At 45.6% G+C, this 21,274-nt stretch overlaps 2 protein-coding genes across 2 annotated transcripts; both read right to left on the bottom strand.

Annotated features, from left to right (window-relative positions):
• Positions 1-3,555: 3,555 nt before the first annotated feature.
• On the bottom strand, positions 3,556-5,345 carry LOC118795876 (immediate early response gene 5 protein-like). The gene has a single exon (XM_036554635.1). It carries the CDS (start codon positions 5,251-5,253, stop codon positions 4,324-4,326), a length of 930 nt encoding a protein of 309 aa, XP_036410528.1. The 5' UTR covers positions 5,254-5,345; the 3' UTR covers positions 3,556-4,323.
• Positions 5,346-7,755: 2,410 nt separating this feature from the next.
• Positions 7,756-18,101, bottom strand: LOC118795409 (uncharacterized protein KIAA1614-like). Its single transcript, XM_036553868.1, has 9 exons — positions 17,666-18,101; positions 17,298-17,367; positions 15,798-15,938; positions 12,893-13,836; positions 12,214-12,355; positions 11,354-11,600; positions 10,447-10,571; positions 8,431-8,606; positions 7,756-7,949 (listed from the first exon to the last, which is right to left on the bottom strand). Exons 1-9 carry the CDS (start codon positions 18,099-18,101, stop codon positions 7,756-7,758), a joined length of 2,475 nt encoding a protein of 824 aa, XP_036409761.1.
• Between the last annotated feature and the right edge of the window lie 3,173 nt (positions 18,102-21,274).

Genomic DNA, 21,274 nt, shown 5'->3' with positions numbered 1-21,274 from the left:
GTGAACAGTTCCATATCACTGCAGAATATGGAGAAGGGACCATAGAAACTCAACTTAGTAAACAGTAGGTTTAAAGTAGGTCCACACCATGTCCTTATCACAAGCAAACAATATAACTGTCATTGCCAGTCAAAATAATGACCTAATTGTTCTTCCTCATTTCCCCTCAGGGAAAAAAAGTTACATTTATTAAAGAAAAACTGACACTTTTAAATTGTTGAGGTATGTCATATTCTTGAATCAATATATATATTAAAGTATAGATGATGTCTATTAAGTAAGAATATGAAGCAACATATCTTTTAAAACATGCCTAATGCAAATTTCTGATCTAAATGATTTCTCAGTTTTGGGTAGGTGTTTATGTAGTGATGTTTGTATGTTTTTTGGAATAAAATTTATTTATAGCTATAAATATAACTTGCGATATGATTAAAGTGTAACTCAAACTATCCTAAGAAAGAAAAATATCCTGTATGTATATATTTTTTTCATCCCTTAATAAGGAACGTATATGGAGAGCTCTTAATGTGTGTGTGTGTGTCCTTGTACATGTGATAAATGTGTGGGTATCTGTTTCTTCAAGCACTGTAGGTCTTGTTAGTACCCCCCACACACAACCTTACTCTCCCCAACACAGACAGGAACCTCAGCCCCAACACTAATCCCACACTGGTATTTCTCCCAGACCTCCCCTCCCCCCATTCTCTCCCCACCCCAGCCTACACCACTGTTCCCAAGATAAGCACAGCCTTGTTTCAGGGTCCCAGCAGGGGTTTTAGATATGAATAGAGAGCCACAGCAAGGGGTTATGTGTTTTTCACCTTTTTTAAGGAGGAAAAATTCAATTGGGTTGAAGTGGGCTTTGTGAAGAATAGCGTGCTACGACTGTCAAACATACCCAGTGAGATCAATGTGTTTCTTAAACCTCTGTATTTCTTAGTTTTAGAGGTAAAAAGTTGAATTACAGGGAAGGTCAGCTGGGTAAAATGGCAAGTGTTAAGAGTATGTTGAGTGCGGTATGGCTTCCCCACAACTGTTTTTTTTTTTTTTTTAAACTGCAGTCTGTAACAGTCGACGGTGTCTTCCATAGATTCCCGACTCCCACACAACTCTCCCCCTGTCACTTCAGTGGCCAGTATATATCCTTTAAGAATTCACAGACCAACCCAGTCCTCTCTAAAGTCAACTGGCTTATGAAATTCTGATATGGACACAATATGAGTCATAGCTAGCATAAATGAACTGTCACATGTAGAAACTGACTTTGGAGTCATGTGGAAACAGAAAGGCTGGACAGAGTATTAGGGAAGTTTTCACTGACTTTGGCTTTTTACGGTATGTTTGTAGTGATTCAGTAGTGCTTCTGAGAAGCATGCTGATTCAACCAGTTTGTTGTATGTTACACTAAGTGTTTTTAGGACTGGTTTTTATGCATTTCCAATTCCTGTCCTGCCAAACATATCCAGGCATCTTGTTAAATCAGTATTCTTATATCCTGCTTTTCCTAGCAACCACAATCTAAACAAATGCTAATACTGATATCAAAAGTAAGTTTTTGTTCACATTATTCATGACTGTCTTCCCTTCACCATCCACAGGCATACATTTCCCTGTTGGAACTGTGCGGGAATGATTGTGCAACACATTTGTTCCTTTTTACAGGAAGTAAGAATCCCCTTAGAGGGGCAAGAGAGGACGCATGTGTTTAGAAAAAGTCACCCACACAGTTGCTCTTGCACACACAAACACACTCCATCTCAAAATCTACACACACAGTCCCTCTCTCACAAACATACATACACATTGCATCCCATAATCTATCCCTCTTACACACACACACACACACCACTGAACCCACAAACACACATACGCACTGCATCTCATAATCTATCCCTCTCTCTCTCACTCACACACACACACACACACACACACACACACACACACACACACACACACACCACTTTACACTAACCTCAATACACCCAGGCACATTTTTGCCTCCAGAACCCCAATCATGATCATCTTTCCCCATCCCTAATCATAACCGCAACCGTATTGTACAAAAATACAGATACTGATTCAGAATCTGTGCTTCAGGGCAAGAATCTACCCACACCCTCTCGACTGCAGGCAGTCTGTCTGGTGAAAGGGTTGGATTAAGTGAAATGGCCCTGTTGACAGGGGAGGTGGGGAGGGGGGGGGGGGGGGGGGGGGGTTGTGCTTGTGATCGGTGACCTACATAACTGACACACCAACACAGACACTGCGTTCCGGCAGAATGAGGTCCCACCCACTCAGTCTGTCTGGACATGTCCATAAATAACCACCCGTGTCCATGTGAATGTGACTGCTGGAATGCTCAGATATGTTGCATGTAGCTACACCTACTAGGCTCACCAGATTATGTTGGTTTTTTTCCTGTTATATGGGGAAAAATAAATCCAACTTGCTTTAACCAAGCAGTACATACTAGAGTCAAAAACAGTACCATTGCAAAAATACTATAGTAAAAACTCTGGTCTGGTGCTTGGTAAACAGGTTATCACCTTTTGCCACATAAGAAAGTGGAAAACCACAATGCAATACCAGGCCTAATCTAAATACAAACACAATAACAAAAAGCTTTAATATCCCAGGCAACATAACAGACTTAAGATCAATCTCATCGGGCAATATCTGCAAGAGAGGGCACTCATCCGTGATGTTGTTGACTGTTCCTTCCCAGCCAATCACGTATGGTACAGATGACATCACTGAGGTGACAATGTGTTAACAGAACACCCTATACTCACGAACAAAGAGCAGAAGACCGTCACCGTATGTTCCAACATGGAGATGACAGATCTGTTAACAGGGGAAGCTGGTGTGCTGGAAATCACCAAAAAGCACAATTTAGAGAATTATAAAATTTCCCGTGAGACGAAATTAATCCCTGTTGCATTTCTTGTAGAGATCAGCATTAACAAAATTCAACAAGATGATCGGTTTTTTTAAGCTCACAACCTTTTTCCTGTCTATACGTTTACAGCGCTATACATTAAACAATCCACAACCGCGTTCGCAGACAAACAGCCTGGAAAAAAAATCAGTGAGGTGACATATAAACACCTCCAGCAACTGTATCTGAAAGGTATATTTGTCGGCATGCAGCTACTCTGTTGTCTATTAGAACAGATGCGCCGACGGCCTATAAAAAGCAAGACGGTTTTCTATTTCAGGCTATGCTTTTGTTGGTTGGGCAGCGTTTGTGAAAACTCGCTACTGAAGTCACTAGTTATCGCCCAACGCTTAAAGACGCGGCGTCCCCTTTAACGCTCGCCACCCAGATACAAAGACGAAAAGTGACCTTTGACAGCCGGGAATAAAAGCACTTCAGGCAGACCTCCACCGCCCCCCCCCCCTACCCCCATTCTCCGCATTCCAAACGTTCAGTCAATAACCAGACACTGTGGACAACCGCTGTTAAAATAAGGCAAGAAAGCAATCGTTCAGATATTTTTAAACAGATTTAATGCGCATGGAACACATGCAAATAAAATATTTTGAGCGGAAATACCAAAATAGACATTTGAAATACAATGAAAAAACATTTCACAACAGTAGAAAAGCAGGTCTTCATAAAACAAAGACTAACGTTTTTCAAAGAAGTCATGGTCACCACGTCTGTGTGCAAAGTAATTTTTGCAGTCGCGAATATGTCCCTCCTTGTGCAGGTTTTGTTTGAATACCCACGGCGATTTAACTACTGAACACAGGACCCAAAGACTCTACAACTAAGCTTCCGTAAAACTCGAAGCCAAGCAGTAGCCTTTAACTAGACACATTTAACACTGACCGTAAATTTACACATTTTGAACATGTAAACTTTTTCACATCAAATTTAATCCCTCGGTTGTTATGTAGCTACATGTTACAGAACGTGTATTGACTGGGCTCAGGTAGCTGGCGATTTTTCTTCTGATCATGATATTGCTGGGAAGCAATCAGCCTCCTAAAAAACTCAATTTCAAAACAAAAGGCACATACAACTACTTCCTCTTTCTGTCCCCCGTGATTCGCTGACTCACGCTGAAGCGCCAACCTGTTAGTTCAGACGGACTTGCCAGTACAGCACAGCAAAACGCCGCGGCGCATTGAGGAAGTCAGGGAAACCCCCCCTTACTTCTCTTCCTCTTTCACTTCTCCACGTGGTCGAGAGTTCCCAACAGCTCGTAATGTTTTAATACAGGATTATAACTGTAGGCAAACTTAATCACGTAGTTATACAATACCCAACTCGGTCCCCTCCAAATATTCTTACTCGAGTAGTTTCAGTGTTGGCTAAAATGCCTCAATGGCAGTAGTCCAGGGGTTTAGATTACTGAGCGCCAGATCACCGCAGACTTGCCCGGAACCTGAGTCAGATTCGTCCGCTTCTGACTCCGTTTCAGTGCTCTTCTTACTCAATAGTCCTGAAAACCCCGCACCAAATATATTGATGAGGCTGGACACGTTGCTTGTGTCCATTTCGTCTTCCTCGTCATTGTCCCCCTCGTTAACCGGGGTCGGGGGTGAGCTCTGTTTGTTTTTCTTCTGTGGGGAATCCACGCGTGGCGAATCTTCCGCGTTTCTTTTTCTTTTTAATTTGCAATCAGATGCCGAGCGGTACGATTCGGGCACTTGGACATGGCACTCGACAACGTCCGTCCCACAGCTGCTGTCGCCCGCCTCCTGGCACTCTCCCCGACACCCATCTACAACAGTTACGCTAAGAGGCGCGTCTGCCACCATACTTTTCGGTGAAGCCTGGTTAGCAGTTAGCAGATCGTACGTGGAAACTGGAGAGTCCGTGGAAGTGGATGGATCCTCCTTGTCCATACTCCGAGTCGCTCTGCAGCTATAATCCGAATCTGATGCATCTTTCCCGGCGCTCTGTTGCGCCCGGGCCGTCGTTTCCCCTCTTGGGTATTCGTCTTGGCGGCTGCCTGAATATGGGGGTAACTCACCGCAGTCTTCTGAGGGCTCAGATACGACCAGTTCGTCCTGGTCCGACTCTTTTGTCAGCTCTTCCCGCTCCGTCTCTCCGAAGTGCGGGGCGCTCGGAGAGACGTCGCCGCAGTAGCCACTGAAGCAAACCTCCCGGGCGCTCCGTAGAACCAGAGATACCAGTAGATTTTTGTGCAGTTTGATTCCGCCTCGCTGCACCCTGGAATTGTAAATCTTCCCCAGGGATATGCTCATTATCCGATGTGCATCCATTTTATATTCCATTTGAAAGGCAAACTTTTTTAAAGCCCAGTTTTTAGCTTGTTAACAACGTGGAGCCGAGACTGTTTTAAGTTCAAGTAGCTGTCGTCTAGAGTAAAAAGTCCATCCAATACTGTGTACAGTTATAAGATGCGTGCGATTTCCGTGTTCACGCCACTAACACTGCTTTGCTAACTCCCCTGATTGCTAAAATTTGTTTCTCACCGCATATGACCAGCAGCAAGAGAACCAGAAATGTTCAAATATTCAAGTAAAGTAGACCGGCACGGTAGGAGAAAGTTCATCGTGGTTCTCATTTATAAATTATATGGATAACTGGGAAATACTGTATGTGGAAGAGTAAAATAACTCAACATGTACTGCTACCTTCCACACCGCACGGATCCTCAGAAAAAAATATATCAGTTACTATATTTATCCTGCTTATATACGTCTACGTCATGGCTACGCTATCCAATAGAAAAGAGGCTTGTTTGAAAAGCGGTGGGGATTACACCCCGCCAAATCCATCAACCAATAGGAGTACGGGGAGGGAACTGATAGGATTTAAATGGCGCAAATTTTCAATGAGAGGCTCGGCCCTAATAAAATCTTGCGTAAACCATGTGATTCTCATCAAACGGTATTTGTTCGAAATCCAACGAACTCACTTTGGTATAAAAACGGTTTTTGGCGATACCCTCGCCCCCTCAAACGCCCAAAACGTTTATCTGATTGGCCAGAATTTCTTTTTTTGGGGAGTCATTGGTTCAGTGGTTTAAAGGCGGTTCTGCTGAATAGGTTGTGCATTGATGGCATCAAGACTGTGCACAGCGTCCGTATCATCTCATAGAGGCCGATATATCATCAGTCTGATAATTATTTTAGCCGCATTTCTGAATGTAGACCTGATTATAGGTTAAGTTTAGAAACAATATTGAATGGTATGCAATGTCAGAAAAAAACTACTGAAGTAAGTTGGTGAAAGTTTTTAAATTCATGCTGTAAATCATTATTGTTTTTAAAATACACCTTTATTATACATTATACATTTCATACATTTTCTCTCAAAGAGAAAAATGGATATGACATGTATTATTGTAGCCTACAGCAGTGTTTAATATGTTTTTTGAATTTGTGATGATTGCTTATTACAATAATAAAACACGTTTTGGTAATATCTGACAAAGAAAGTAGTTTTAGGAATAGTACATTAATATATTTGTGAATTTTAGTGCTTGTCCATAAGATTAATTTGTGAGAGATCTGTAACAAATCTTACAGCAATGTATGTGTGTGTGTGTGCAAGTGTGTTTGTGTATGCGTGGATGTGTATATATGCCTGTGTGTGTGTGTGTGTGTGTGTGTATGATTAGTCTTTCCTCTCGGGGATGTTTCCTTGACCCCACCACATCTGGCAACCCTCTCTCTCTCTCTCTCTCTCTCTCTCTCTCTCACTCCACTCACTCATGTTAAAACTGACGGCCCCTCATTTTGTGGAGAAGAGCTGTGTGCACGGGACTATCACAATGTGAATGCCTGTTTTTCAGCTGTGAGGAAAAAGACAGAAATAGAGAGAGAAAGAGAAACAGCAATTTATCTCACCACACAAGCAGAGCTTCAGACCCTGTCCATACTATTCTAGTTTTTCCATGATAAACTTAACTCTCCACAGCAATGCCATACAAACCATATTTTCAAATATTTTATTTGACTTTTGAATAGAAATAGTATTAACAAAACAGATCAAACCACCATGAAGAAAATTTCTTTCTTTCAGTTTCTGTCAAAGGGGTCAAAGGGGTGAAATGTCTATTAGAAATGATGCCTAACAACAGCAGTGCTTTTTCTGACAACAGTGTAAAATGTTAAAACAGCATTGATCTAAACAATTCAGTATGCTACATGCCTCTCAGACCACTGTTTCACTGTGTCTCTTCCACAATCTGAAATCCTGTCACACAACCTCTTGTGTCACATTTTCCACACATACAAATTGCTGGTCCCTTTTTTAACATAGTGGATGTGGTTTTGCATAGATTCTTTTAAAAATAGAATGTACACAGTGGTGGTTGTATTATGATTAGCATAACCAATGGGTCATCTACTGCCAGTCTAAATGATCTGAATACAGCAAGAAGCATGGTTCTGTGAGGAGGACTCTCGGAAGTCAACAGGAACATAAAAGATGGTGGCTGAAATGAGAAATGGTTTCTTCACAGAGCCTTTTTTAAAGGTGATTCCCTCTGAAACCTCAGAGCTTTGTGCATTTACGTGAGCTGTTCAGCCTAAATCTGTCAGCAAGCTCACACATGCACAGACACACCCAAGCACACACTCATGTACTCACACATATAGAGACACACCCACACACACACATACATACATACACAAACACACACACATACATACACAAACACATGCAAACACAGCATCAGTTACAGCCTCTCCCTCTGTGTTTCATACATTTCATACTTAGGTCAGAGCCAGTCCATCCCACCCCCCTGCATCTTGTCCTGTGGTTGCCTAGCGACGGGGCCGGCGGTGCCTGAGGATCCTGATGGAGGCGATGCTGTCCTGCCTCATGAGCCGGGTCACCTGGTTCAGACCCAGCCCGGCGACCTTCTCCCCATTCACCTCCAGGATCTCATCCCCCACACCCAGCAGCCCAGCGTACAGCTTCTCTGTCCCACTGTCACCCATTCTCTCCACGTATACACCTGAGACAGAGAGGAGAACAGTGCTTCAACATTATACATCTACATCATCATCATCATCACCTTCACTCTACACTTATACAGCTGGCACAGACAGAAGAGCTGTGCTTCCACATTATACACTATCACCATCCTCATAAATCATCACCTTTACTCTGAACAAATACAGCTAGCGCAAGGAGGAGAGCTGTGCTTCAATATTATACACTATCTTCATCATCATCATCATCATAAATCATCACCTTTACTCTGAACATATACAGCTGGCACAGGGAGAAGAACAGTTCTTCAACATCATATATCATCATCATCATCATCATCATCATCATTTTTACTCTCTACATATACGGCTGTCACACACAGGAGAGCTGGGTCTCTGCGTTTTAAAATATCATAATCTTTTTCAAGGACTTGCTGCTGCAAGGAAAGAAGCAGCTACTGTTTGTATTTTTTGACTGATGGTGCAAACGGCAGTTTCTCATACCTGAGTCCAGCCGACCGTTGCCCCGGGAGATGACGAACCCAAAGGGCCCGTGAGCGGGCCGACAGAGCTCCAGCAGGAGCGTCCCGTCGGGGAAGGCCTGGGCGACCCGCCCCACAGACCGAGCCCCGCTGGGCCGGCCCACGTCCTCCACGCTTAGAGCTCGCTGGAGCCCCCTCCTGGGCACAGGAAGTCATAGAGAAGCCACCGTCAGGAGAGGGGCGACAAAAAGCAACCGCACAGACACATACGATACAGACTGAACAGACTGATTTTTAATATGATAAATATAATCTTCATATGTGTGCATTGTTAATCTGAGCTGCATGGGATGGAGAGCTGGACTCAGCCAGATGGCTGCAGGGTACAATCCATGGCATTCCATGCTTTTGTGCCCTTGAGCAAAATACTTGAACCAGAATCACTTGAATAATTACCTAGCAGTGTCAATGGGAAATGTGGATAATGGCTGATATGTGAGTCGGACAGAATGTGAAGACCTGCTAAATAGCTGTGTCTTTTCCTGCAGATTCAAGACATGTGAGCTGCTGGATGAGAAGAATCGTGTAGAGGTAGGGAGGATAAAAGCTAAGCAGGAGCTATGCTCGCCTGCAGCACCAGCTCCATACCACACAATGTTGTGCATTTACGCTCTCATTATTACAATGTTCCTCTATTGTATTTATAACTGGCTCCTCAGCATGGCGGTGTAAAGCTTTCCATCGTCAGTCATAGCAAATAGAATTTTCCCATCCGGCCCTTCAACACTGACACTCTCTAATGTCTCACACACGCACACACAAAGAAACACATCCAAACACAGACACAATCAGGTATGCACACACGCAGATACGCTTGATATTGACACGCTGTGAGGACATTCCACCACAATGACTGAGGATCGTTTTCAGCATTCCTCCCCCTTTATTGGGCCCAGCTGTGCTGCTCTTTAGTGTAACTACACACGCCTCCGCAAACAGGAGGAATGGGAAATATTCCGGGGTTGCACAACACCCCGGCTGTGTGCACATACCAAACATCCTGGAGCCGTTTCAAGCCCCTCCCCCCAACCCCCACCACCACCACGACCACCACAACCACCAATGGCTGACTGATAGAAGATTTCATTTACAATGTTTAACTGCACACACAACTTTAACTCAGTGCATCTGAGTTACAAATGATAAACACAACAAAAATCAACGCTAATAAATTCTTATAAAACAATTATATTCGATATATATTTGAGTGTGTTTGCCTGTATGTTACCCCTGTCTAATCCATTCTTTTCCAGCAGCGTGGAATCAACCTTTAAATAGTCTTACTTAAAAAAATAGTAGTTTTTTTAAGTTCCCCTTAAGACATACAACACAGGGCAAATCTGTCTGAAACACCACTAATATTGCTTATCTGAAATGGTTGTTTTTTCACGCCACAGACTCATCAGCTATACGCATTCCAGAATGTCTCACTCCTGAAGAGACACATGATGGACCTGGCTATGACCCTATGACATGCTTTAGATGTTTCCCTCAGCACCAAGGTTGACAGAATGCCCTTGTCATAAGAGGGTGTTGCTGAGTGCATTCAAGAGAGAGGATGGGAGGCATTGGCCAGTCCAGCATTTCCACAATCTGCAGGATTCAGAATTGGTATTTCTTTTCCTTGGGTGATGAAACGTGACCATCAAAGCAAAGTGACAGGAGCCGTGTGAGAGGGTCTACATATCTATGCGATTGTAATTAGGAAATATTTCTGTCATAAAATAATAATAAGAGTCATAAGGGTGCAGAGAAAGTTTGCCAGGATTTGGTGTGAAAGCAGAGACCTTTCAAGACCAGGCTTGGCCACTTGGCCAGTGCTAGGTACACTCTAGACTACAGGCAGAATGGCAAACCTTGTTTGGCTGACCAGCCTGTTCTTTAAAAAAAAAGGATAAAACTTATTGTGCTCCTATGGTTAATTGAGGACGACTCATTTTGGGTGCATGTGTTCGAGTGTGTAGCGGATATGCTCTACCTGTTATCAGGGCTGTGGAGCTGCACCCCCAGCCTGTTCTCAGCGGCATGCTCTTCCCTCACTTTGAGAAGCGGCAGTTCCTGTACTGAGGAGGCTCGCCGCAGCTGGATAATGGGCACCCCCTGCTGTTGGAAAGGTAAAATTGCAGCAGTCAAACATTGGGTATCAACAACTGCTTATTTATGTAAAATCATTGATTTTCCCCGCTTCCGCTCAAAAATACCTTCATAATTCTGGGTTGTATTGCAGAAACCAACGATTGCACTTGTATTCATCTTCAGAAGACAACGAAGCTGAACTACTTTTCATGCTTCCCATGGGAGGCCTATTTAAACCACCTCCTAAGCAGATCAATGTAGGTACAGCACTTTTGGGAGACAATGATTGATCTCATAATTTTTCTGAACAGGTTTAATAAATAAAATGAGCCGTTAGGTGAAGCGGAACAAAAGCTGAAGTGCTAGTGCAAATCTCAATGGCCCATCGTGGACGTGTGAACTGGTCACGCTGGTCACTGGTCTCTCGTTCACTCTCATGTTACATCTATGACTTTCAGTTCCATCTGGAGTTATAATAGCATTTATAGAATTCAAACGGGCTCAAATGGCATGACAGAAAGCATCCAGTGTTGTCAAAAGCACTGCTGCATGGACATTATCAGATCAACCCTCCCTTCCCACATCTCTCTCTAACAGAGTAAGCGTGACAGTACAGGTAAGTTTACATTAACGTTACTTACTTACTTACTTACCCAGAGCGACTTCCAAATAAGTGCATCACTGTGATAATAAGTTAAATGAAGTTAAAATGCATACAGCAAGCCAAGTAATATAAACAAAAAATGATGATAAAGTCGTTTCAATTGCTCTCTGAGACAGAGCTGGTTGGTTGTGGGGGAGGAAGTTACCTTTGCCATTGATTGCAGCGACGGCGTTTTTTTCAGCTGCCCGCGGGGGCTGTGGCTGGGGCTTAGGCAGGGGGACCCGTGTCTGGGAGAGGAGCTCAGCCGTTCCGAGCCGCTGGAGTGACCCTGGCGCAGCCAGCCGGTGCCGGTCAGCCCGATGGCAGAGAAGATCCGACGCAGGGACAGCTTAGGTCTGCCGTCCCGTGCACCGGACCGCTCGATCACAACTCTGCGGTGTGGATCCAGTGTACTTGGAGACAGAGAAGAGACGAAGGTAAACGGGCAGATAACGGGAGAGACATTGCTAACAAAGTTAAATGTTTTGCAAGCCACACTTCCAGGATTTTTTTTTTTGCGAGCAGCATACACTTGCATGTTTATGGCCAGTAGAGGGCGACTTCGTGCTAGAGTTCACAATCGTAGGAACGTTCTTGTCTCTTTAATAACCGTGATCGTCTCTAACCCGTCTCTAAATCGCTGCTGCCAACTTACGTCACATTCTTCACAGAATCTCCAGGCGCCAGCTCAGAGATTGACTTCAACCTCAATATGTTTCAGCTCTCTTATCCTCTTTGCACGAATGTTCTGTGACACTGGAAAATGTATTACGGCATTATAAATGATCTTACAGGAGTTTGGTCAGGGTTTTATGTTTGATGACTTCATGCTCCAGAAGGGCATGATTCTTATTCATCATCGCACGGAGAATGACGGGCATTGCAGTGAGGGAATTTTGTGGTCAGCTTGTCAAACTGAAAGCAGTTCCAGTATAGGGAGGATGATGTGATCTTTCTCACTGCTGACCCGGACTCTGCTGGGGTGACGGCAGTGGAAGTGGGACAGAGGGGATTCTGGGTACTCACTGTACAGGCTTGGTGTCGTCCTCCAGCTGCTGCTCTGCCCACTGCATCCCTTGGTACCCTGAGGGACTCTCCAGGGGCACAGTTACCCACAGACCAGCGTCGTCCTGGCAGTCTCCGTTTGCTTGGAGGTGCTGACCTAGACCTGGAGAGAGAACAAGAGAGGGCTATATATCACCGAGCTGAGGGTGTGTGTGTGTGTGTGTGTGTGTATGTGTGTGTGTGCATGTATGGGAGATTTAATGTGCAGATTACATATGGGTCAATACGTGCATGTAGAAGTCAGTGTGTGTGTGTGTGTGTGTGTGCGTATGCATGAGTGTCTTTGAGTGGCTGAGTCTATCTGAATGTTTGAGTGAGTGCATGCAAGCATGTATCTGTGTCTGTGTGTCCGCGAAGGTTTTGTGGTTTTGTATTTATGTATGAACATGTGTTCACTCTGATAAAACTGAGAGTGAATCACTATAAACAAGTATTTCAGAGTTATTTGCAACCTTCTGTCCAACTCACTTCAAACTCATAATTCTTATAACAGCTGACACTGGTGTTTTCCTGAGATAGAGGGTGTACAGCAATGAGGTATTGTGGGTAGACAATGTGCTCCAGATTGATCTGCGGCTCAAATATGTGTTTGGGGTTTTGGGTGTTTATAGATGTGATTTGGGGGCTTGTTTTGGCTGACCTGTGATTTCAGGGTGGGCCTTGAGCTGTAAGTTCCTGAGGGGGGAGACCGGGGAGTGGGGGCTCAGAAGAGAGGGATTATCCTCCCCCCTGTTCAGCATAGTGGTCTGTTCCTTCAGGTTCAGGCCCAGACTGTTTCGGTCTTTGGCAGGTGGGGTCGGCCGGTAGCTGGGAAGGCCCACATTTTGCCCCTGTGGTTCTGAGGGACTTTGCCCCTCCTCCAGTCCTCCGTCCTCTTTTTTTAAACACTTCTTCTTCGACGTCGCCAAAATGGACACGATTTGGCCCGTACCGCCAGTACCCCCGCCCTGCGCCTCTCCAGCCGGGCTGTGGCTGGATTTGCGGGGTTCGTCAGCGGAGGTGACCTCTCCGATGTGGGTCTCCTTTATCTGCTCCGAGCTGCTTGTGCGGGCGGGGGCTATCCAGCGGGGTATCACCTGACTTCGTGACACCGCGTCTCCAGGGGCGGCCTGAGCGACGAGGTTCAAGTGGGACGCCACGACGCCCTCTAAAAAGGTCCCACAGGAGCCGCACTTCTTGGTCATCACTTCCTGTAATGTGTCTTTGTGAGTTCCCCCCTGCAGCTCCCCGTGGGTTGCCCTCTTCTTCCTGCTTGACGAGGGCGTGCCCTCTGGGCTCCCGTCTCCCTCCCGCAGCCCTTTTATGTAGGAGGAGAGCCGGGGCTTGGACACGAGCAGGCCCTGCGCCCTCTCGCCAGCCCGGGGGCGCTGCCGCTGCTGCCGCTCCAGGTAGCGCGCCTCGGCGTCCCGCTCAGACTCGTCCTGGAAGCGCACGCGCGTCGGGGAGTGGCCCGGGCGCCGGCGCGAGCCGCATGCCGAGTCTCCGCTGGAGGAGTCGCTCAGGTTGCCCGACACCACCGCCAGGCCGTCCCTCACCAGGAGAGAGTCCTTGTACCAGGGGGCCCCGGACGCCGACAGCAACACCCTGCAGGACAGGCCACGCCCACAGTCAGCACTCACACAGTGTCCGCTGCATTAAATTGCAATGAATTATTGTTGGAAGTGTTGGAAGGACTGCTTGTGATCAGCTCTGTCTCCTCTGTCAGGTGAACAGCAAAGACCCAGCTCTACCTGACTGTCTGTCCACCTCACCTGAGGACAACATTCTTCCTTCATCAGTTATATACTGTTAGAGGCATCTTAGGGCCAGCATTATTCCTAGATCAGTTATACACATTTACAGGCCTCTGGGGACAGCATTATTTCTGAATCAGTTCTATTACATTACATTACATTACTGTCATTTCGCAGATGCTCTTAACCAGAGTGACTTACATAGGTTACAATTTTATGTTCCATTTACCATCCATTTACACCGCTGGATATTTACTGAGGCATTTGTAGGTTAAGTACCTTGCCCAAGGGACCAGCAGCGGTGCTCCAGTGGGGAATCAAACCAGCAACCTTTTGGTTACAAGCCCTGCACTTTACCACTATGCTAGCCTGCCGCCCTGCACGGCACCACAGGCCCTGCTGTTCCACGCAGGAGCGGTGTGCTGGGTAAACACAGGCAAGGTTTTGGAGGCGACACCCTGTCTCTTTTCCTGGAATATTTATTCGGCTGAGGGCACCTCCTGGCATTGGATTAGGCCTTAAACTGTCCTCATTCAATGCGGTCATTAAAGATCCCATCCCTTATCGCAGGGAGTAGGGGGAATTAACTCTGCTGCTCTGGCCAGATTCCCAATCTGGCTTTCTCAGTCTGGCTAATCATGCACCAGTTCAACTGGCCCATTAAATCCCCCCCTTTCTAGCTCAGCCGAGGTGTGGCAAGTGTCCTGGCACAAAATGGCTGCTGTATATTACCTTGGTGGAGCTATAATTATAATAATTATAACAATAATAATAATAGCACTAGTACTGTAGTACCGTAATTTACGCCCATGGTGTCATATAAATGAACATTTCATCTTGCCACATTGTACTCAGATTCAGGCATGATGATGGCAGTCATGATTTACCATTATTTCACCTCATCCAATGGCTATTCATCGGTTTGGATGGCTTTTAAATGAAAGTGGGGTTTAGGACAAAAACAGGCATTTAAAATAATCCTTCCATTTAGATTAGTTCACTTTAATGTCCTAATATGGAAATATTCTTGCAGATGAGGATGTCTGATGATTATTGTTTGAGAACTCATAAGACGGAGGGAAATCTCTGGTGAACGAGTCTTATATTTCTCTGAATGTACAGGAGCTCCAATGAAAGCAAAGACATAATACTGAAACTGTGAGATGGCCATCTTTGCCCATATGTTGCATAACTCCAGCTCGCCTGCATGACGCTTTAATAGACTGGAGAGACTGAGTAAGAGGAAAATAACTTTTGCTGCCATCCTCAACCATCAGTTTTGTTCCAGACATCCTTCCACTCAATCAGACAGACAGATGGACTATGCATCATCTGAATTAACATTTAATAGCTATATGCAAATGTGTGCTTGATGATTTCAGCAAAAAGTATAATAATCGTGATTTATCATTTCCATCCTCCTTTTTTGCAGAACTGCATTTTATTAAATATTCATCAAAATTTCCATATATGTCGGGTAGGTGGCGAGAAATGGTTAAACTGAGTGAGGATAGTGCATGTGCAATTTGGACCACATATTACAAAAGGAGAGAAATGGATACACCTATTACCATTATTGTTAGTGTTGTTTTTATTTCCTTTGTGCTTTTTATGTTTTGGCAATGCTTAACATATGTCTAGTCATGTCAATAAGACTGATGTGAATTTGAATTCTTTCTTCTGGATGTGGATAAGATTTGGTATGGTGTGAGATCAGGTGGAGGAAGCGTCTGTTACTATGAGAGAGTCAAGGCCCCCTGAAACAGCAGAGGCGTCATGCTGATAGCCAGATGGATGGACAGACAGACTTACGCATTGTCTCTCTGAACAGGTAAGAGGGTGTGGTCTGCTTTGACCGGGCTGGACCGGGTCTTCATGCGGGCACGCTCCAGGATGCGTTTTGCTTGCTCATGCCTTGGACTCAGAGACAGGTCTTCCCTGGAAATGACAGACCTGTCAGTCACACAGTGAGAGAGAGAGAGAGGGAAGAAGAGGGAGACAGAAACAGAGAGACAGAGGAAGAGAGACAGTGGTAGGCGATGGTGGTATGTGTTTAGAGAGTGAGATTAGGCTGTCAACTCTAATCAGGATGATGAGGGTGTGTGCGCGTGTGTGCATGCATGTGTGTGTCTGTGTGTATGGGTGCGTGTACGTTAGTGCGCATAAATGAGGTGAGGTTAAATTTGTGTGTTGGTAAAGTGAGTTTGATTATGTGTGCGAGAGAAGTGAATCCATTCCTCTGTTTTTGGTCCACATCAATGGAATTCTTTCGGATGTTGATTGATTTGATATCCATTTTGCTTTAATATACCTTGTTTCATCTCTTTACCAGAATTTGAACTGAACAGAAAAGAAAGATTGCTTTTCTCTCCAATGTCTGCATTATCTCAATCTGCTTTTAACATGTCGGTCTAGGTATTTGCATAGGAAATATTAGTAACATATTCTACAGCACACTGCCATATGTTATCTGGGGGCTTAGAGCGCAGAGGAGCTTGGTATGGCCTTTCAGACGAGGGGATCGTCTAAAGCCATCTTATGTAAGGTCTTCAGGAGGGCAGGGCATAGACACTGACGGAAGGGTGATGGGGTTAGACTGCTCAGCCCACACCCACTGTCCTACCTACAACCCTGCCGCAACACTGCCAGAGTTACAGTCCTCATATCCTCAGCCCCAGAAAATGTGTATCCTGTTTTTTCCTTTATGAACACACAGAGCTTTATTTCATGTCATTGTCCATTAGGGCTCCTGTTTAAAAGCTGATGTGACTGGGAGTCTGAGCGAGACACTTTTGCGGGGTGCTTTAAGGTTCCTGGGGGTGCAGCTTGGAACTCTGCAGAATCTGAGGATGTTTTGGAAGCACAGACGGAGATAGCTGCTGATAGTTGATGATGACATTGTTAGCGGCTTTGTTTCAACCTCAGACATTCATGAAAATGAGTGACCTGCTAATATTCAGTTCCTTTCTCTTAGAACAAGAACATGAGCATGTGTGAAATATCAATGCATTATGAATTATTTTCTGACATTATTCATATCCATTGAACACAGCATAATTCACAAATATCATAATGTATAGCGTAGCAAATAATATTTTATTGGTTCAACTTTGCCCTTGGTTGTCAAATGTTAACCTTTTATATTGTCTTTTTTGTGCCTAGTTATTCTGTGTGTTATTGGAAAAGGGGGTTGCTGTTGTGTGTAAACTTTGCATCAGCACAGGAGACTGCTGTGCTTGGAAAACCCTGTGTCATTAGCACAAGTAAACACTGGTTCACTGTGCTGGGAAAACTTAGCCCTGGGTGTCTCACCTGTGGCTGTGCTCACTGTCCTGCAGGGAGATGCCCGAGTCCCAGTCACTGTCATTGAGGGTTGTGCTGCCTGGACAGGAAGGGAGAGGAGGAGAGAGGGCAGTACGGAGAGGGAGACAGAGAGAGGGAAAGTGAGAGAGCCTAGCCATCACTGACCACTCTTAGACCACTCTCCATTCACTGGTCTGCTCTTCTCGTTCAAATCAAGCAAGCTTTCTGAGTAATCAATGCAATGATAGCGATCACATTTAAATGAACTGGCACAGCTCAGTCTCACTGAGCATTTAAATCTAACTATATAAATGAATTTATGCCAGCTGTGCAGTCATACGGGACACTCTCCAGTCCTTTGTTCAGCAACTTCATACCTCTGATGGTGCCCTGGGAGACATCCTGTGCCTGTCTGATGCTGTCCCGGTAGCTGCTTTGGGCTTCGTTGAGGATTCGTCTGAGGATGCCCCTGTTCATTTCTACCCTCTCAGCCAACGTCAGAGAGCCGCCGTTGCCGCACACACTCTCCCAGCTGTCAGCCCTCCACAGCCCCCCCGGAGGGGCCCCTGGCCCCGTGTCCTTCTGCACGCATCGGTGCAGGTGGCTCTCCAAGCTGTCGGACCTCTGCAGGTCCCCCCACGACCCCCGCTGCCCCCCGGGCGCCCCGGCCGGCTTCGTTCTGCCCATTGTCCCATCTGCCGGTGAACGGGCGTTCCCGTTCAGTGCCAGCGTCTCGGGCCGCACAGCTCTCCAGAATCCGCTAGGCGGCACCCAGGGTTTGGGCGGGTCCGTGTCCCCCTCCAAGTTATCCATACCGGGCCCCTTGCCCTGCCCCTGCAGTAGGAGATCTGTCTCTGGGGCCTTTCCTCCTTGTCCCTGCTGCTGGATGGTACACCTCTGATGGGATACTCGAAGGACAGTAGCAGTTACCGCAACCCGCTACCCTCCTTGTCCTCAATGTGCCCTCCCTCAGTCTAGTGCTGGGGTGGGGCTTTGACCTTTGACCTTTAGGCTGACGCTGCGGCCCCTGGGGGAAAACACAACTGTGGCAGCGAAGAGGAGTGGAGGGAAGATGAAGGTGAGGTGTCAGCTTCCGGGCGGGGCTGGGGGCAGGACTGATGTAGGACCTCTGTCATAGGCGGGATGGCTTCTGTTCTCCTCTCCTGTGGTCCAGCCCTGCGTAGGATTCCAGGAGGGGGGGATGTCCCATAGGTCAACACTACTTCTTCCACAGCCAATCAATGGAGGGGTGAGACTGAGGGGTTGGGGTGAATCAGAGAGGAAAGGAAAAAATGTATACCCAAGAAATTCACCTCTTATTATCAGTCTCTTATTTCAAAAATTCACAATTTTCACAAATTCAAATTTGCCAGCTCACATGGCTGGACACATATCTGCATGTTAGCTACTGTCAGGGAGGACTGAGAGATGGCCTGGCCATTAGTGACCTTAGCAGCTGTAGAGGGTGATGGGAAATGGCAGGAGAAAGGAGCAGCACGGAGGGGTGATAACCCAGGAGAAAGAGAGAGAGAGAGAAGGAGGGGAAGTCTTGCCAGTCGTACCCAATTTCCTGCCTGTACATATTTACTCATCTGTGGCCAAGCTTATCCAGAGCAACTTACAAAGTGCATGCATGCAGAAAACATTAAACCACATCTGACCAAATCTGTCTCTCTACAATTATCACTGACACAGCTGAAATGCCAATGTATATAGTGCTATAACACCAAAGTACCAAAGTACATGCAAATAAGCAAGATTAGTCCTGCCCTGCCACTTCCTTAGTGTTTGTGAGGTAACGGGTTCTACAGGAAAAAAAAATGCCAGGTGTTCATTATGGACAGACAGGTTTGAGAGTGGGGGCGAAAGGGTTAATCTCGTGCAACACACAGCCCGTATTTTGTATCCTTGAGTGTTTACTTCCGATGCAGTGAAGCAGTGTTCCTCGCCAGGCAACAAGCAATGCTTGTTACACATTCTACCTTCTTTCCTTGGGAAAGTTTACCTTGGGTCTGCTTTTGAAGTCAGCAAATCGCCTGACTGTGGCTGTGACTGTGGCGGCATGAACGCTCCCCTTCCCTAATTACTGTGACGTCCAATTAGAGCTGTGGGCTCTCTACACAGTCCAGTGGGCAGACATAGAGGTCCTGCCAACCCATATCCACACATTGTAAGTGCATCTGAATGCATGGATGTTTTACAGACAAAATACTCACATAAAATATTTAGCTGTAAATGGCTCTACATACACACACGTGCACACACGCACACACATGCTTGAATATATGCATATATATGTGTTTGTGTGTGTGTGTGTATGTATGCACAATATGAAAAACTGTTACGCTGTTGTATTGTAAAACTATTGTAATGCTCACATCTAGCCATCACAAATAAAAGGTCGAAAAGATCCAGCCAATTGATTCTTGTAAGTGAAAAAGGTATGAGTGAAGTAGTACTGTTCACAGTAGATTCCCACATTGAAGCTGTCTGTCCCAGAAACCTCTGTTCCAACAGAAACAGGAGTGGGACTTTCCTTTATGATGCACAGAGTCAGACTCACCAGTTTCCTATAAACCAAACCAGCTGAAGTCAACTCAAGAAGTATCAGCAAACCTCAGATGTGAGCCACATATTTTGGACATTAATAAAACTGTTACTAAGATTGGGTGCAGATGTGAGTCATGCTTAAAAAAAGAGTAATTCACATCAAATTTCCTGCCCACTTTGAGACTATCGGACCTGTACTGAGTGCTCATACCAGCAGCACAGACTTCGAAAGTACACTTATACCACAACATTGTGCTTTAATGAGAACAGACACCCGTTTAAACCCAGACACACCTTGAAAGCTCAGGTAGTTTTATCAGTGAATAAAACTCCAGAAAAATGGCCAGTTGGCTACGCCAGGCATTTGTGAATCACCCTTAAGAGGGCCTCTAACTTAGTCTGTGATTAGCGAGCCTAGCTAATCACTTTGCGTAGGGCTCCTTTTGCAAATACTTATTGACTTTTTGATTGTTTGGCGACTGAGCGTAATTGAATTAGGCTCACCTTAATGAAGGCACAGCTGGAGCTACACCTCTCTCTCCTTAAGTATATACAGAAGAATTACAGTCTCGCGAGCACATGGTCTCAAAGGCTAAAGGCAGGCCAGCTGCTGTTTGCAAAACGCTCCCTGACCCACTTCTTACAGAGCAGGAATTCCACCAAGAGCAACATGGCTGATGTGATGTATCCCAGTCGCTAACTAAGCAGGGCCGAAGTCGCAGAAAAGCAAACCTTTCGCGAGGGAGCGAATACTCAGACACGCGGTTTTAAGCGTGAGAGGGGGAGGGCTGGAAAACTCAAAACATGAAGAGAAAAGAGTTATATCTGTTTATAAGCCATGGCACAGGAGAATCATTTCCTAATATTTTAGCATTGGGCCAAACCGGAGGAGAGGAGCCCACACCCAGACAGCTCTGTGCCTGCCACCATCCCACAGAAAACACCTCATCACTCAAACAGGGCACCACAGAGAGACAAGCAGGGAACTAGGACAGGCGGGAACAGACAGGAAAAAGGGGGTAAAGTGTGAGGCTCCAGAGAATGAGTGGAAATAGAGTTACTGTGAGAAAATAAAAGAGGACTAAAGCCTGCTTGTGTTCCCCATTGTTCTGCCTGTGCTGGACAGCCGTCCTGAGTGTAAAATGAGAGCGCAGAGAGGGGACTGTGACAAGGCTCTGAGAGGCTGTGAGGGAGGGGAAAGATTTTATGCACCATCAGACACACCTGTGTCTCTGCCTCTCTCTCTCTCTCTGTCTCTTTCTCTCCACTTTTTATTTCCCCTCCATGTTTTCATTTATTGATTTATCAGATGAGACGTGCTCATCCAAAACAATTCACATGCCTCATATTGTGATGCAGATGAACAGCAGTACAGATCATTCATAACACGACTGTGTTACCCTCATAAGCCTCATTACCACTGCTCATTCTCTCAC

Source organism: Megalops cyprinoides, chromosome 20, assembly GCF_013368585.1.
Source record: "Megalops cyprinoides isolate fMegCyp1 chromosome 20, fMegCyp1.pri, whole genome shotgun sequence".
Lineage (NCBI taxonomy): Eukaryota > Metazoa > Chordata > Actinopteri > Elopiformes > Megalopidae > Megalops > Megalops cyprinoides.
This window is presented reverse-complemented; position numbering and strand designations above follow the sequence as displayed.